This window comes from Podarcis cretensis (genome assembly GCF_951804945.1).
Source record: "Podarcis cretensis genome assembly, chromosome: 5".
Classification (NCBI taxonomy): Eukaryota; Metazoa; Chordata; class Lepidosauria; order Squamata; family Lacertidae; genus Podarcis; species Podarcis cretensis.
Window position 1 is genome coordinate 38,862,751 of NC_137174.1, and position 16,328 is coordinate 38,879,078.

The 16,328-nt window shown below is 42.1% G+C and overlaps 1 protein-coding gene across 1 annotated transcript in view; it reads left to right on the top strand.

The window, feature by feature from the left end:
* Nucleotides 1-16,328, top strand: part of DNTT (DNA nucleotidylexotransferase) — a 137,922-nt gene that overhangs the window by 41,847 nt on the left and 79,747 nt on the right. The window contains exon 3 of the mRNA XM_079978454.1: nt 4,667-4,795. Coding sequence (XP_079834580.1) covers nt 4,667-4,795 — 129 coding nt within the window. The remainder of the gene's footprint in view (nt 1-4,666; nt 4,796-16,328) is intronic.

Consider the following 16,328-nt stretch of genomic DNA (forward strand, 5'->3'; position numbering starts at 1 on the left):
GGGGCCAGACTATATTTTTTTTTTGGGAAAGAATGAATTCCTATGCCCCACAAATAACCCAGACATGCATTTTAAATAAAAGCACACATTCTACTCATGTAAAAACACACTGATTCCCAGACCATCAGCAGGCCGGATTGAGGAGGTGATTGGGCTGGATCCGGTCCCTGGGCCTCAGTTTGCCTACCCATGGCTTAAAAGGTGCAAATATTTCGTGTAGGAACAACTCTGGCTTCGTTCTGTGCAAGTCGGCTAATTAGAATCCATCTCAAATGAACTTTTCATAATCAAGACACATATCAAAGCAGTAAGAATTTTAATGAAATTAAAAAAACAACAACACACCAAACACTGAAATTGAACAGAAGGCAGGGAAGCCCTTGCCTTAAGCATGTTTAAAACCAGCCCATGACGTTTTGCTACCAGAATGGTCTTTCAGATTTTCTGCTGCCTCCAGGAATAAGGAAGAGTTGAAATAAAGGTTAATTGGTTTTTAAGGGTTTTTCAAATTAATTTTGTTGTAATTTAATTGGAGCAACACGAAGTGGAGATTTGTTTTACAATGATCAGCTAATTTTAGACAAGGGTCAGTGACAAAATAATGGACTCTACTGGAGTGTGGACTCTGCCACTGCAGGGAAGCCCAGTGAGAGGAGGAAAGGCCAGGATTTGCCAGGAGGTGAGGGACAAGGCAGTGAGCTAATGCTACAACTAGGCAGAATGAGGCGGTTATCTCAGGTGGCAGATTTTAGGCAACATTAAGCAATAGCATTAAAACAGAAAAATCATTTGACTCTCACATCCAGCCACACAATATCCTGGTTGTTCCATTGTGATTTTGCTCTATTGAAGCTGCACAGAGCTAGGATCAGACACTGGGCAACCACCCCTGTTCTGAGTGGGGCGACCAAGATAATCAAGGGTCTGGAAACCAAGCCTCATGAGGAACGGTTGAGGCAGTTGGGTATGTTTAGCCTGGAGAAGAGAAGACTGAGAGGTGATATGACAGCTATCTTCACATAGCTGAAGGGCTGTCACATGGAAGATGGAGTTTGCTTTCTGCTGCTTCACAGGGTAAGACCTGTGTAGGGTAAGACCAATGGATTCAAATTAGAAGAAAGGAGATTCTGACTAACCTTTAAGAAGAATGTTCTGACAGTAAGAGCTGTTTCAGAGTGGAACAAACTAGCTTGGAGGGTATTGGACTTTCCTTCTGAAATATACTTGGAGTTGCGTAGTGATTTCATGCTCTTTATTGCAGCTCATCAAAACAGTAAATGAATCCCCCCGCCCCCGAAACCATTGGCTTTATATACATTATTTACACAATAGGTCCGGTGTGATTGGCTGATTCTGCTTCCCTCATGGAGCCTGACTGGCCTGCTCCTGCAGGCCAATCAGTTGCATTCTAGGATCCTTTTGTTGTTGTTTAGTCGTTTAGTCGTGTCCGACTCCTCGTGACCCCATGGACCAGAGCACGCCAGGCACTCCTGTCTTCCACTGCCTCTCGCAGTTTGGTCAAACTCATGCTGGTAGCTTCGAGAACACTATCCAACCATCTCGTCCTCTGTCGCCCCCTTCTCCTTGTGCCCTCCATCTTTCCCAACATCAGGGTCTTTTCCAGGGAGTCTTCTCTTCTCATGAGGTGGCCAAAGTATTGGAGCCTCAGCTTCAGGATCTGTCCTTCCAGTGAGCACTCAGGGCTGATTTCCTTAAGAATGGATCGGTTTGTTCTTGCAGTTCATGGGACTCTCAAGAGTCTCCTCCAGCACCATAATTCAAAAGCATCACTTCTTCGGCGATCAGCCTTCTTTATGGTCCAGCTCTCACTTCCATACATCACTACTGGGAAAATCATAGCTTTTACTATACGGACCTTTGTTGCCAAGGTGATGTCTCTACTTTTTAAGATGCTGTCTAGGTTTGTCATTGCTTTTCTCCCAAGAAGCAGGCGTCTTTTAATTTCGTGGCTGCTGTCACCATCTAGGATCCTACCTGCCTATTATTTTAGGATCCAAGCTTAGAACACAACACCTTCATTGGAGGTTTTTGAACAGAGATTGGATGGGTATCTATCAGGGATTCTTTAGCTGTGATTCCTGCATTTCAGAGACTTAGACTAGATGAGCCTTTGGGTTCCTTTGAACTCTACAGTTCTATAATTTTGTGATCTCAGCATCCCCTGCAGGTCCCAGCAAGGAGGCAATTTTCTGTTTCAAGTCTATTTGTGTCTTCAAAAGCTGGCAGAATGCAACTGATGCAGTATTAGTGTAATATAATAAATTGACCAGGCTCCTATCATAAATCTTCATGCCACATTTTGCACCAATTGGAGTTTCCGGTCACTTTTCAAAATCAGTCCCATGAACAACGCATTACATTAGTCCAATCTGGAAGTGACTAGAGCATGTGCAACTGGCAATTTCCTTGTTGCAAAAATGTAGCATCACTGATTATATATGTTACAAAATCTTCTGTCTAAACAGGCTCTTGGAATTATCTAAAATCTCAAGAGAGTACAGTATAAGTTTTATATTGAAAGGAACTTGTTTAAGGTGATTAAATTATTTTCCAGGCCATGTTGATACTTAATCATGTTGTACCAGGCAAACTGAGGCTATAGGTCATAAATTGCACATAATAGACATATTATTCAGCCTGCTCTTGCATAAAATCATTGAAACTAGAGAACTCAGAAGTTGTAAGTTTTACAAAGTTAAGAGATGACTTAACTTCCGAAATTTCCCACACAGCACTACTGTCTTCTGAATTTTTTTAGCTGGCATTGGGTCTCTGGCAGCCCATTTAGCTGTGATATGATGTCTGCAGTTTAAAATCCACCATTAAAGTATAATTCACAGATTGTATTATTATCAAGTCTGAATGATTTTGTCGCAACCTACTGAATCCCTTTGGGCTATTTGCCAAGGCAGGCTCAGACATACGCACACTAATTTTCCTCCTTTCAAAACACACAGCGAAAATTACCAGAAAGCTGCGCTTACTACTGCTATTAGAAATTATCCTAATACAAATGCCATTGAACAAGTAAATGAATTTCTAGTCCCCACTGGATCATATATAATGGCAACTTTTAGATGAAATATTATTAGCGGAAGGGCTTATCTAATTTGGCAAAAGTCTTTTGTCCCATATATTATAGTCATGTCTCTGATGTAGACATGGAAGAAAGCTTTTCACGCTATACCTGGTTTCCTACATCTTTGTCCTTAAATGTGTCAATACAGAATGAACCAATCTGGAATGGGTGCTTTCCCCCCCAAACGGAGATGTTCTATAATTTGACTTGGTGAATCATATTTATTAAGAAGGGGAGCAGTACTAGGTGCTCTCAAGCAACCTTAAGAATTGATTCTTTGTCAAACTCTGCTTTTCGTAAAAGGAAACCACTTATAAGCCACTTGTTCTTTGATTCTCTTGCTGGACAGCTGGGATTCAGTTGACAACTTTACCATGTTACAGTATCAGCTCAACATGGAGGCCCGCTTGTCTTTGGAAAGGAGGAAGCAATGTATTTTCCTCATTTGGGTACTGGCTAGGATAAAGAACACAGGCATGGAGAAGATTTAATACTAGTCAGAGCATGTGTGGTAATATGACTTAGCCAGTCTAACCCAGGGGCAGGAAGCCTCAGGCTCAGGGGCGAAATGTGGCTCTCCAGGTCACTTTGTGTGGCTCCCCCTAGCCACACCCTCTTTCCTGAGGCCACGCCCCTTACCAGCCCTTGATTTACATCCTGCCTTAGTATTGCTTGGTTGGAATGTGTCCTTGAACTCTAATAATGACTCTTGCTGGAGGATAGAGAGAGGTGTGTGTTGCATTAAGAAACCAGCCTAATGTACTACAAAGCTAAAAAAATTATATTCATTGTTTTGCCCAGTTTTGTCTCTGACCCTCCACACTAGTGATATGTGAACCTGAGAACGTTGCCCAGAAGGGAATTGGACCCACAGACTGTATGTTTCTCCACCCTTCTGGTCTATCCATATCTTTCTCCAGAATCTGTGTTTTATGGCCATTTGGTCACCATAGAGACATTTTTCATAACAACTTTTTCATGGCAAATGTAAAATTTGCCCTCTGGGAGAAGGTCTACATGCCCTGGGTATGAACCCTGGGATCTCCTGGAACAACTCCTGGGCAACAGCTGCCAGTCAGTTTAGATAATACTGAGGTAATGGTCTAATCTGATATAAGATGGGTTCTTGTGTTTCCATGGTAACTCAATACTTGAATAAAAAGCATCATGCCTGGGAATGATGGGAGATAATATGAAAGTTCTATCAGTGGTGTTGGTCCCATTATGGATCCTTCAGACACAGGTCAAATGATGCTGCGGTCATTTGGTATCTCCCATAGCTGGCAGTAAGAGGCGTTTGTGGTGTTCATTCTATATTGGGAGCATCACAGTTTGAAACTGTCGCTGTCAGAATAAGAGAAAGATGGCATGAGAATATGGCTGGGTTTGTTCAAAAGCACATTGTCTCCACGAGAGAAACATAAGGGGCTGTTTGCTTGAAATGTTTTGCAACATGGCGAGAAAGGAACGGAATATATTCTATAGAAATAGAAACTTGGCAATCAGGTTTTGAGGTAATTATTAGAATGACAAATTGCCCATTTTCCCCCTCCTCTCTCTTTCTAGGTGGGTGAAAAGTGTTCTGCTACTTCATCCATGCAGTCAGTGGATACTTCAGTTCTTGGTACGGATAGTGTCTCCCAGTATGCCTGTCAAAGGAGGACAACTTTAAATAATTACAACAAAAAATTCACGGTAATATACATAATAACTTTCTTCTCAGAATAGAGGGTCACACTAAATCACAGGCACCTTGAGGAACTAAAAATACATTGTTCATATAGTGATGCCTACGCAAACGTCCACCTGGTGTAGTGTCCATTCCGGCAAACATCTGCAAGCAAACCTGGAAGTATCGGAATGACTCACGCATGCGCAGAAGCACAACCGCTCCGTGCATGTGCACAGATGTGGCGCTTTGCAACGGCTAGTGACCGGGGCTCCAGAATGGATCCCGGTTGCAAAACAAGGCATCACTGTATAGCTGCCCAGGAAGCAGCAACACCTAAGTCGGAGGATGAACAACCATCCTAGCCATATTTATTAAGAAGCCTAGCTTGCTTACTTTTATGGGAACTATTTCTAAATATGCACAGAGCTTTGGCACAATTCTAGTTAATGAATACATTTTTTTTAAAAAAAGCTAATCAATAAACCGTGGGTTTTTTTAAAGCACTTGTTCCTTTAGAATGGCTTCTTGATCCCACACAACCTTGCTGTGGTGTCATGAAGCACTCCTGGTGGTTGCGCGTGGGTCAAATAACTTTGTGGGTAGGGTTTTTCTCAATCGATCAAGAGCTGCACAATCAACTTTTCCCCACATGGCTATTTAGTTCACACACAATTCCCAGCAACATGGGATCATGTCGTGGAGAAGTAATGTAATGTTTCTTGGTTTTTTAAAAAATTGTTTTTGTAATTATTGCGAACTGCTATGAGCCCAACATTTGTTGTTGGAAAAGCGGAACAGAAATATCAAATCAAATCAAGTAATTCCTATGCTTCTCAGTGTGTGTATTTGTTTGTACAGTGGTACCTCAGGTTACATACACTTCAGGTTACATACGCTTCAGGTTACAGACTCTGTTAACCCAGAAATATTACCTCAGGTTAAGAACTTTGCTTCAGGATGAGAACAGAAATCGTGCTCCAGCGGGAGCGGGAGGCCCCATTAGCTAAAGTGGTGTTAAGAACAGTTTCAGGTTAAGAACGGACCTCCGGAACGAATTAAGTACTTAAGCTGAGGTACCACTGTATGTGTGAATGAGTGAGAGAGACAGGGAGAGAAAATGACTTGTAATCTGCTTCAAGAATTGCTGTAGCAACTTAATTTATGCTTCCTGATAAAAATGACTGTCATGTGGTTATATAACCATAGAGTTGGAGAGGACCTTGTAGTCCAATCCTCTGTTTGATGTAGGAAACCTCGAGTTAGAGGCATACCATCCCCAGTAGATGGTTGTCAGGCACTTGCTTAAAGGCCTCCGGTACAAGAGAGACCACCAGCCACCTAGTGTCTAGGTCCATTGTCATTTTCTCCTTAATGGGTTGGGACAGATGGTAGCTTGTGATTATTTCAATGTGTGCCTCACTGGCATTTTCAACCTACATTTTCTGTCCCACCACTGCTATTACCAGTTAACCTTTTCAGACTAGAGCTTTCCTGCCACATGGGAATAAAAAATGGTTCTGTTTTGTGATTGGCAAACACCGAAACAAGCGCACGCCTCATTTCAGTGTGTGGTTAGTTGCAATGTGGTTCTGGTCAGTGAGCTCAGCTTAGTTAAGCAAACCATTCTCTCTCAGCCAAAACCTCCCCCCCCCCCAATTTGTAACATTTGTTGCTGTTGTTAATTATTCTTGGCCTACTTTATAGGGTTGGAAACATTACTGAGGACTGTGTAACCTTTTGAGAACTTGTGAAAAATGCCATGTAAATGTCCTTTTCTAAGGAATCTTTCCCCACGGTATCAAGAGCTGGGAAATGGGCTTTCAGATAGTAAAGTTTTTCTGCTCTTTCTGTATTATGTCAAGTGAGTATGAGCATCCTCTGTTAGGCCCTGAGGATTCTAATCATTCTACCAAAATGAGGAACAGATTGGCTATGATGGGCTACAGACTGCAACTGACTCCAGCTGAATGTTGAATTTCATTTTCCTGAGCCACTCAAAATTCAGAGCCTGTTCAAGCTGCTGTGTTGTCCTCCTTAGTTATGAATTTTCCTCTGCAATCATTGGCTGAATATTACCCCCACAATATTATTTCAGATATGCCTAAACATAAAGATTTATTGCTTTGTTTTGGCTTTTTAAAAGTTAAGCTCTTTTGTCATTCCCCCCTACCTCGTTAAACTGACAGCTCAAAACAAGGGCATTTATTATATAGTTTTTGTGCCTGCTTCATGCCGCATCTGAACTCGCTTGCAGAATCTCCATCTCTCTCAAGGTGGTCTGCCTAGGGAGGATGGAAGCTGTAGTCCAAAATATTGGGAGGGCACTGGGTTGGGGAAGCCTGCTATAGCATAATTTGGAACCATTTATGAGGCCTACTTTGTATGAAGGCAAGCAACTGGTACCTTGGTTTAAGAACAGCTTAGTTTATGAACAACTTGGATTAAGAACGCTGCAAACCCGGAAGTAGGTGATTTGGTTTGTGAACTTTGCCTTGGAAGCAGAACATGTTTCACTTCCTGTTGAGTGTGTTTCCTTTGTAAATGGAGTTCCCCACTGCTGTGGGAAAGCACACCTTGGTTTAAGAAAGCTTTGGTTTAAGAATGGACTTCTGGAATGGATTAAGTTCGTAAACCAAGGTACCACTGTATAGGTATTTCCAATGAATTCCAGAAGTCTGCTCAGCAGTTAGTTAAGTGGTAATGAGAATAAATGTGAGTAGAAAGTCTGTGGAGGTGAGGAATTACAACCTTCTTGGGAAAGACATAACCCGCCACGAGCGATGCTGAGCTTCTTGACTAGGCTTGCACCTGCCCCTAGAAAAATGTGATTGTCCGTTTTTAAAGAGAAAAGTGTCCTGTGTCCTGTTTGGATGCCTTTTTTCATGTTTTCAAGCTCATCCTCCTCCTCAAAACTGTGTGGGCAGAGAGTGGGTCAGACTTGGAGAACAAGAAAGGGGGTATGCATGGCTTTGGTGGAGAGCAGGTGGAAAGAGTTTTGTGTGCTTGAAGACAGAGACTCAGAGTCGGAGAGCTAGAGAGAGTAAGGGCTTGCTTTGAAGTCATTTCTGCACCAGGTAAAGTAATTTTTAGCTCCCCAATTCCCACCCTGACCTGTCCTGTATTTTGCCCAACCAAAGGTGGCAACCCTGCTCTCGACTCAAGTGTCAGATTGGGGAGGTGGCAGAATGAGCGCCCCCCCTGCTGTTCTGCCCAAGCTCCTCTTGTGCCGCCTGAGTCCCCGCTGATCTGCATGCAAGTTCAGGACCAGTAAATTAGGGCAGACCGCTTTAAAATGCTGCTGCTGCATAGCAAGCTTCATGTCCAAGCAAGGGCCTCTGATGGGGACCTAAATGTCCAAGTGGGCAAATGTGGAGGCAGGTTATACTTCAAGCACCCTGGCACCAAGGCTGGACATGATTTAAAGGACAAGACCAGCACTTGGAACTGGGCCCAGAAATAGGCTGGGAGCTGTTCCAACCAGTGAAGGGCTGACATAATATGCTCATAGCAGCTGTTCCCAAGGAGAGAACAATGTAACTGTATTGAACTCCTTGGAGAAAATGTAGTGTATAAATGTAATAATAATTTGTCTTGGTGACTCACACGTTGCGTAGGCCTCATGTTCTATGTTTTACTTTTCCTGCCTTGTTTGTTGCCCTCTACAGTAAAGAGCCATTAAATTCCTCCATTGAGAATAGGCCTAATCCTTGTCTTATAAATGTTGATGTCAAATAAAATATTATATATTTACTCCATCAATAATAGGTCATATGGTTAGTCGGCATCCAGTGGCTACTGAGAATGCTCAGTCCTCATCCGTCTTTCGCCTCCCCCTTTTGGGTTCTCCCCACCTTTTTTTTGGTACTTTGGGGTTCTTCCAAGCATGCCGATATCTCCCTCTTGTGTGTAGATGTTGCTGCTTTGGCTACACAAGCAGCACTGTCCATGACAGGACATGGTAGTGGAAGTGACCCATAATGAACAACAACATTGCAAAACAAGATGATGCCTCTGAGGGGAGGGTATGCCCAGTCAGTCCATTGCAGCTGTACATGCATATAATTTTGATGTCTTTCTTCTTATTTCAAAATATAGTCCAGCTGGCTCTCAAATCCATCACTCTAAAGGTCAGTAAAATTAAACTCTGAAAGGCTGAACAGTGGCAATTTTAAACAATTGATGACTACACCCCAGTGGGTCATTTTGTAGCACCTCAATAAATCAGATGTGTAGTTTTTTTTATTTTAAAAAAAAGTTTGTGTGATACTTTTTACTGTTATTTTTACTTATTATGTTCTCTTCACTTGAAAGCAGTTCATTGCAAGTAATAAAACTGCATTCTGAAGCATATTTTATTGCTTTGGGATCTCCTGAGCTTCCACTATTCTGAAAAGCTGTGAAGGGGGGAGAGGTCTCTTTCATGGTAGATATAAGCCCTTCACTTTGCAAATATCTTCACTTGCGATTAAAGTTTCTTAGGTGGACAGATAGTCATCTGCATCATCTGCTAGTGCTACAGCCATCATTGCGATGTCAGATGGTTTTTACCTGTGAACTACAGGGGCTTTGTGAACATCCTTCAGCAGCTATGTTTACAAAGGTCTTTCAGATGTGCCCCCCAGGTTTCTCCTCCAAGTGGGGGAAATATGTGGTGTGGGGGATTGAAGGTGTACTCCCCCCTGGGTGGATGGGAACATACCTTTCTCAATCAAAGGAATAACCAGGAGATTTCAGCTCCCAGTTGCTCCTTTGAAGCCCTTAGGTGGGCACGGCTTCCTGAAAACGGCGGGAGCCAAATGAGGAGGTCTGGAGGACCATCTTTGGTCTGTGAGCTAGTGTTTCCTCAGTCCTGGCTTAGTGTGCCATGGCAGAGAGCAAGGCCAGAAACGGGCCTTTTTCCTTCTCAGGAGATTAGATATTCTACATCAGAACAACCAGTCAATGCAGGATAACAGATTCTAAGGCTTGGTCAGTTGTTGACAGATGAACAGATCAACTAGAGGGCAATATAAGAATTAGCACAATGCCCACTTGTGATCCCCTCCCACCTGCATGTTAATTCTACATATGTAATAGCATCTACATTAACATTATAAATTGATTTTGCACTCCCATGAAACTCTGGGAGCTGTAGTTCTAGGAGGGAGCCTAGGGATCTCAACAGATAATTCTTACCATCTTTGCATGCTATGATTTCCATTTTTTTTTTTTTTTGCAGTGCAGGAGAGACCTTAACGAGTTAAATAGGTGCAAAACTGCAATAGGTTTGCACAGTAGATATACCTTGAAATGACTAGTAAATTGCAGTGGGACCACTTAACATCTTGTGGTGAAGAACAATGCAAGAACAGCATTTACTGGGAGGATTTTCATAGCAATAGTTTTATATTTAAACTTCTGTCCCGCAGCGTTTTTATCTGGGGCCTGTGCTTTGACTGTAATTCATACATTCAGAAAAAAGATGTCCTGAAAGATTATTTTCTGTGCAAATACGGAGCTGCGATGAGGCAGCAGTATAATTTACTTATACAAGCTGTGGGCAACCAACCATTAAATGACGCATTGTCTCTGGCTGAATGCCACATAGCCTGCAAATTAGGTCCAAACTGTCTTGAATTATGTGCTGGTGATAGCATCTTGTTATAACCACTTTATTTTAAGATATAAATATATTGCCTTTTCTTTCCCTTTGTAACTTGGCAATAGCTTTTTTCTTGCTGTTGCTATTTTTAGCTTTTAATGTTAGCACTGCAGTCTGTGTTGGTCTTTGATAAAGACAGGGATTTTTCACTTAGAAGTGACCCGTGGGACTCTCAAACCCCATTTTTGAGCTCTCTTGTAGAATAGCGGTTGCTTTGTAAAGGCAATTAAATATGCCATTTTCCATACTCTCAAGTCAAGCAAGAAAACAGGTGTTTTGCTAACACCGCAGCCACTCTCATGTAATGAGGCTGAAGAAATCTTCTTTTCTTACAAGTCGTGGTTTTCAGCGTCTACTTCTAGGGATAAAGCTTGTGCTACGTTACATCCTAAATCATAATTGTCAGGTGGTGCCCAGGGCTGCAACATTTCCACACTCCTCCACACTGTGGTGTGGACCAGGGCAGAGTGGCCACAAGCTCTAATGCTTTGGATAATAAAAAATGTAGGCCAAGGGACCTCATCAGCCAACCTGACAACCAGATGGAATAAAGGAGGCCAGAGCTGCAGATGTGGCTACAGGCCATTTTGGATGACCCAAGGAGAAACTGAGCAGTGGGGAAGGACTGAGAAAGAAAGCAGATATTAATATTGCACAGTTTGAAGTGACTGGAAGCGTAAGAACTGACTCCTATGGGAAGAAATCATGGTCCAGACCCATAAAAATATTATTCAGCGCTCTTTGAAAACAGAACATAAGCATCAAAGATACAACCCAAATATCCAGACAATTTCATGTGCTGTCCAGCACAGGACCAGTATCTTAGAAACAAAAGATAACTCCCCAAATCAAACTGTATCTCTCCTCCCCATTCCAGCCTGCCTTAGTCTGCCATGGCTATGCATGGGCTGGGCCTCCACAGTGGCAGTCTCTCTTCCTCCTCGCCTGCTCTCCAGAAACTGCTATGAGCTGCCCAAGGGAGGAGGTCAGATGATCGCTCTCAGCCCCCTCTCAGGACAAGTGCCAGCTCCTCCTCCTCCCTGAGCTCGGTGGCGGTGGCACTGCCGGGGTGTGAGTGGAAATGCACATTCTGAGATCAGATAAGAAGCTGGGATGGCTTTCATAATTCTGGGACTGTTCCTGAAAAATAAGGGACGCGGGTGGCACTGTGGATTAAATAACAGAGCCTAGGACTTGCTGCTCAGAAGGTCGGCGGTTCAAATCCCCGCAACGGGGTGAGCTCCTGTTGCTCGGTCCTTGCTCCTGCCAACCTAGCAGTTCGAAAGCACATCAAAGTGCAAGTAGATAAATAGGTACCGCTCCGGCGGAAAGGTAAACAGTGTTTCTGTGTGCTGCTCTGGTCTGCCAGAAGCAGCTTAGTCATGCTGGCCACATGACCCGGAAGCTGTACGCCGGCTCCCTCGGCCAATAAAGCGAGATGAGCGCCGCAACCCCAGAGTCGGCCATGACTGGACCTAATGGTCAGGGGTCCCTTTACCTTTACCTGGAAAATAGGGGCACTTGGAGGGTGTGCGATGGGAGTTGTGGTCCAGCAACGTCTGGAGGGCAAAGGTTGCCCAGACCTGTTGTAGACAGATGTGCATGTCTCACACATGTGTGCAAGGTGGGTGGGTTTTGAGCAGACTCACCCCCCAACTTTATGTAGCATTTTCAGATTGCTAATTATGCCTTACCTATTACTTAAGTTTCAAAAATGAAAATGTAACTTGTAACTTGTAGGCAGTTCCACAGCAGCCCTATGTGTCTTCTTGCATGATGAAGGATTAATAAATGTCCGAGAGTGTAAAATCACATGGTAGTTTTCAACTGGAGAATCTTTAATTTCTTTCTCTGCTTCTGTAATAAATCAGTAACATGGTCACCGGCTACCCTCTCTGAGCAAAGGATTCTTCACACATTAAAGCACCAAGACCTTGTTGCCTTCCTGTCTCTTTCCATAAGGCACAGCTCAAGCCTGCAGTGTGATTTTTATGAGCCAAAACAAACATTGTTATTCTCTCCCCAACCCTCCAAGAAGGTTGGTTAGCTTAGAATATTAATACTGAACTGCAATAAAATGCAGAAGGACATTTTTCTTATAGACAAATACAATTTAATTCTGAGAACAGAAAGTAGTTAAGGCTGGCACAAAGGGCGGAGCAATCCTGAGGTTCATTACAAACAGTTTTTGAATTGTACTGGCCTTGGGCCATTACTCATGAGAATAAGAAAGTGGATGTTTGACTATAGACTGAATACCAATTGCCTTACTATATCCGGTATGTGGGTGATGGGAGATTGTTCTTTTTTTCCATTAATGTAGCATTTCATTATTTTGTCCCCATCCCTAAAAGAGTCTGTTGTGTCACTGACTTTGGTAAACAAGTAAATTATTTTTAATGCAGTTTAAATCTGACAACTTGGTGACAATATCTTCTAAATAACATTTTATTTGTAGTGTAGAAAGTGTTTAGGGAAGAGAAATTCACAAACTGATGTGTTGAAACAATAAAGTAATAGATGGTCTCTGTGAACCTTAGCACTATGTAGAAGTTGCTTGCTCTGAATGTGGAAGGTCCTGTACGAGGGGCCCAATCCACCGGGAAAGTAGCCTATGAAAGAAATGATTGACAAAGTCTTGATATCTATTTCTGCAAACTTTGATTCGTTTATGGAAAACTTTCCCCCTCTGAGGTATGATTGGTGCTGACTTTGTGGCCATTTTCTCCTCTGCAGTTAAAAAATATGCAAACGACAAGCATGCAGTTTTGTTTAGTTGTATAGTTAACACCAAAAACAGAAACTGTAATCTTTTTATGGCCAACTTCTAGAGTTGGAGATATCTGTAAAATGCTTTTATAAGAGGTGAAAACTGGATCAAGTTTGCAACTAATTAAAATCTCTTGGAGGTGATGCATGGACCAGAAGTTTCCTGCTTGGCAGGGGGTTGAACTCGATGGCCCTTGTGGTCTCTTCCAACTCTATGATTCTATGAAATATTACAGCACTGCAGGAATCTGGGGTTCTCCTCTGTACTAGATTAATGTAAATGAACTGTTTTTCTATGTTGCTTTTAATACACAGTATGGAAGATATCCTTTTTATTAAGATGTTTGGCTATGTTGCTTTTTAATACACAGTGTGGAAGATATCCTTTTTATTAGGATGTTTCTGGCAGGCTAACAGACAGTAAAAATTATCGGTATCATATACTGATGTGGTATCCTACTAGGATACAAGCCAATTAAATATTTGTTAAATCCAAACAGTTAGCAGTGCTTTCCTTCTCCCTTGATTCTGATTACATGGCAGTGAGAAGAGATAGAGGTGGTGAAGCAGATTTTTATTTTATTCTAATCCTGAGCAAATAAATCAAAACATGCCAAAATGTGTCTTACAGGGAAAAGGCAGTCCTACAATTTCTTTCAGCGTTTGCTGGCAGTGGTTTGTTTAGGGAGGAATACATATTCAAACGTTAGTCTGATTGTTTATTTAAAATGTCTTAATGAGCTCTTGGGTAGTTGGAGAAAACACAGAGTAATGAAAACATCACTGAAATGAAGGCTTTGATGACATCTTTTAGCTGACTGTCAAGAATGTTTGAGTAGACGTGGCATTTTAGTTTTCTTCTCAGTTTAAGGCAGTAACACACTTTCCCTCAAGACCTGTCCACCCACTAGCAGAAAGCAAGGAGTAGCCGACCTAAAATAGCAATGGCATTATGCTTTCTATCATTTATCTTGATAGCTTAAGCAAGTGCAACCTGACTGGGCCATTGCTTTCCCTCTCTTTCTTTTTTTCACTTAGATTGCCTTTGTTCTTTAAGGCAGCTTTAATTATTTCTTGTGCAAACCATGATGTCCTTTGCTACACCCATCATGCACTGGCATTATTTGAAAAAGTTCTGCCTCTGGATAACTCCTCTCCATGATACAGTCATACCTTGGTTTTCGAACAGCTTAGTTCTCGAATGTTTTGGCTCCCGAACACCGCAAACCTGGAAGTGACTGTTCCAGTTTGTGAACTATTTTTGGAAGCCGAATGTCCGAATGGGCTTCCGATTGGCTGCAGGAAGCCGCACTTTGGTTTCTGAATGTTTTGTTTCAATGGATGTTTGTAATGTTAAAAAATATAGAAGAAGAAGAAGAAGAAGAAGAAGAAGAAGAAGAAGAAGAAGAAGAAGAAGAGGAGGAGGAGGAGGAGGAGGAGAGACCTCTCCGCAAATACCAAAATTATGGCTTCTACACACACACAAATCTGACAAGAGGCCCATTTCATTTTAACGGACAGGCTATTCCCCCCCCCACCGGTTGGTAATCATAACCCAAAGGGAGAATAAAATTGTCAGCAATACTTTCTGCTCTCTGTGCTCTACATGAAGTTATATTGGAAGGGGTGACGGTAATATCCTCATTTGCTCAGGAGGAAGCAATCACTGCAAGAGCAAATAGGAAGATAATAGAGCTCGTGGAAGGTGAGTCAGTAGCAGCAACAGCAGCTGGTGAACACATGATTTGCCAAGAGCATCTGGCAAGGTGAAGCAAGCATGAGTGTGCTTGGATGCATTTCCCAGCCATTTCTACTTGCGTTGGCATCTGGAGGACTGCATCTGCTCCTTCCTTCCAGTGGCTAGTACAGACAGGGCAGGTCTTTATTACAAGTGTTTCCTCATTAAGAGGGTAATATGTGAATCATTGTAATAATGCATTCCTCAAGGAAAGAGGAATGACCCTACAAAGACCCTACACAGGCAGTTTAGTTACAAACAGAGGTATTTGGGTCAAAATGTAGCAAGATCAACTTTCTTCTACCTTGACTGAAAGTGCAAAAAAGCAGAGGGAGGCAAATGAGACTTCCCAAAACATAATATGCTCTCTGAGTGAAACATCTGCCATGTTTTTCTATGGTGGAAGGGAAAACAGGTGTCAAATGTGTAGGGGAAAGCCGATTATTTCTAAGTATGTGAAAGAGACAGAAACAAGCTTAAATAAGAGTTTTCATTTTATTTTCAAAGTGTTCTGTAATCTAGGTCTTATACTGCAATTTGCAGAAGTCATATTTTACATTCAAGGTAAACAGCATGGTTTGGATGAATAGTGTATCAGAGCCAAACTAGACATGACATTTGTCATGTTGTCTGCTTTTCTACAACTCATTCTTTATTTTATGAATAGTTGGTGCCCTTGGGGCTGGTGAGTTTCCCTCCTATAGGGTGAGGGGTCCTAGTTGGGACTGTGGGGCAAAGAGTTAAAATAGAGGCGGCTAATCAAAGGCCCTCTAGATGTTGCTGAACTACAATTCCCATCATCCTCTGACAGAAGAACATAAGAGACTGCCCCAGAATGAACTTAATTTACATTCATCTTACCTGGCAATTATGAGAACTTCTTTTTGGTGTAGTTCAGAAATTCAGTGAACTTTGTGACACTTAAGTACTTTGTTTCAAACACTGATCATCTTAAGAGAAACTAGTATACTTAAAAAGTTTTGAAAGCCAAGGTTTTTTTTAAAGAAACACACACATTGATCTGCCACTTGAACATTTCAGTATGTTATCTAACCTTGCCAGACGTTACAGTGTGCCCTAGACATTTTTGGTTTGTGCTTTTGTTTTCTCCTCAGACCTAAGATTCTTGTCATGCCTTGCCTAATATCTGAAAAGCCTGGCATTATCTAGGTTATTCCCCCCCCCATGAAAACATAACTCGACAATGAGTGAACATAACATACATTGTTGTCAACAGACATAATGCACCGTCTTAGTCCGGTACACTTTAACAGGAAAGGATTTGACATTTGCGAACTTTCCTTGCATTTCAGTGACCCAAACTGGACTCCCAAATTAGTTTGAGGTGGCAACAAGATGTTATCTTGGCAAATGCATTTCTCCAAACTCACATTTGCCAAGATAACAC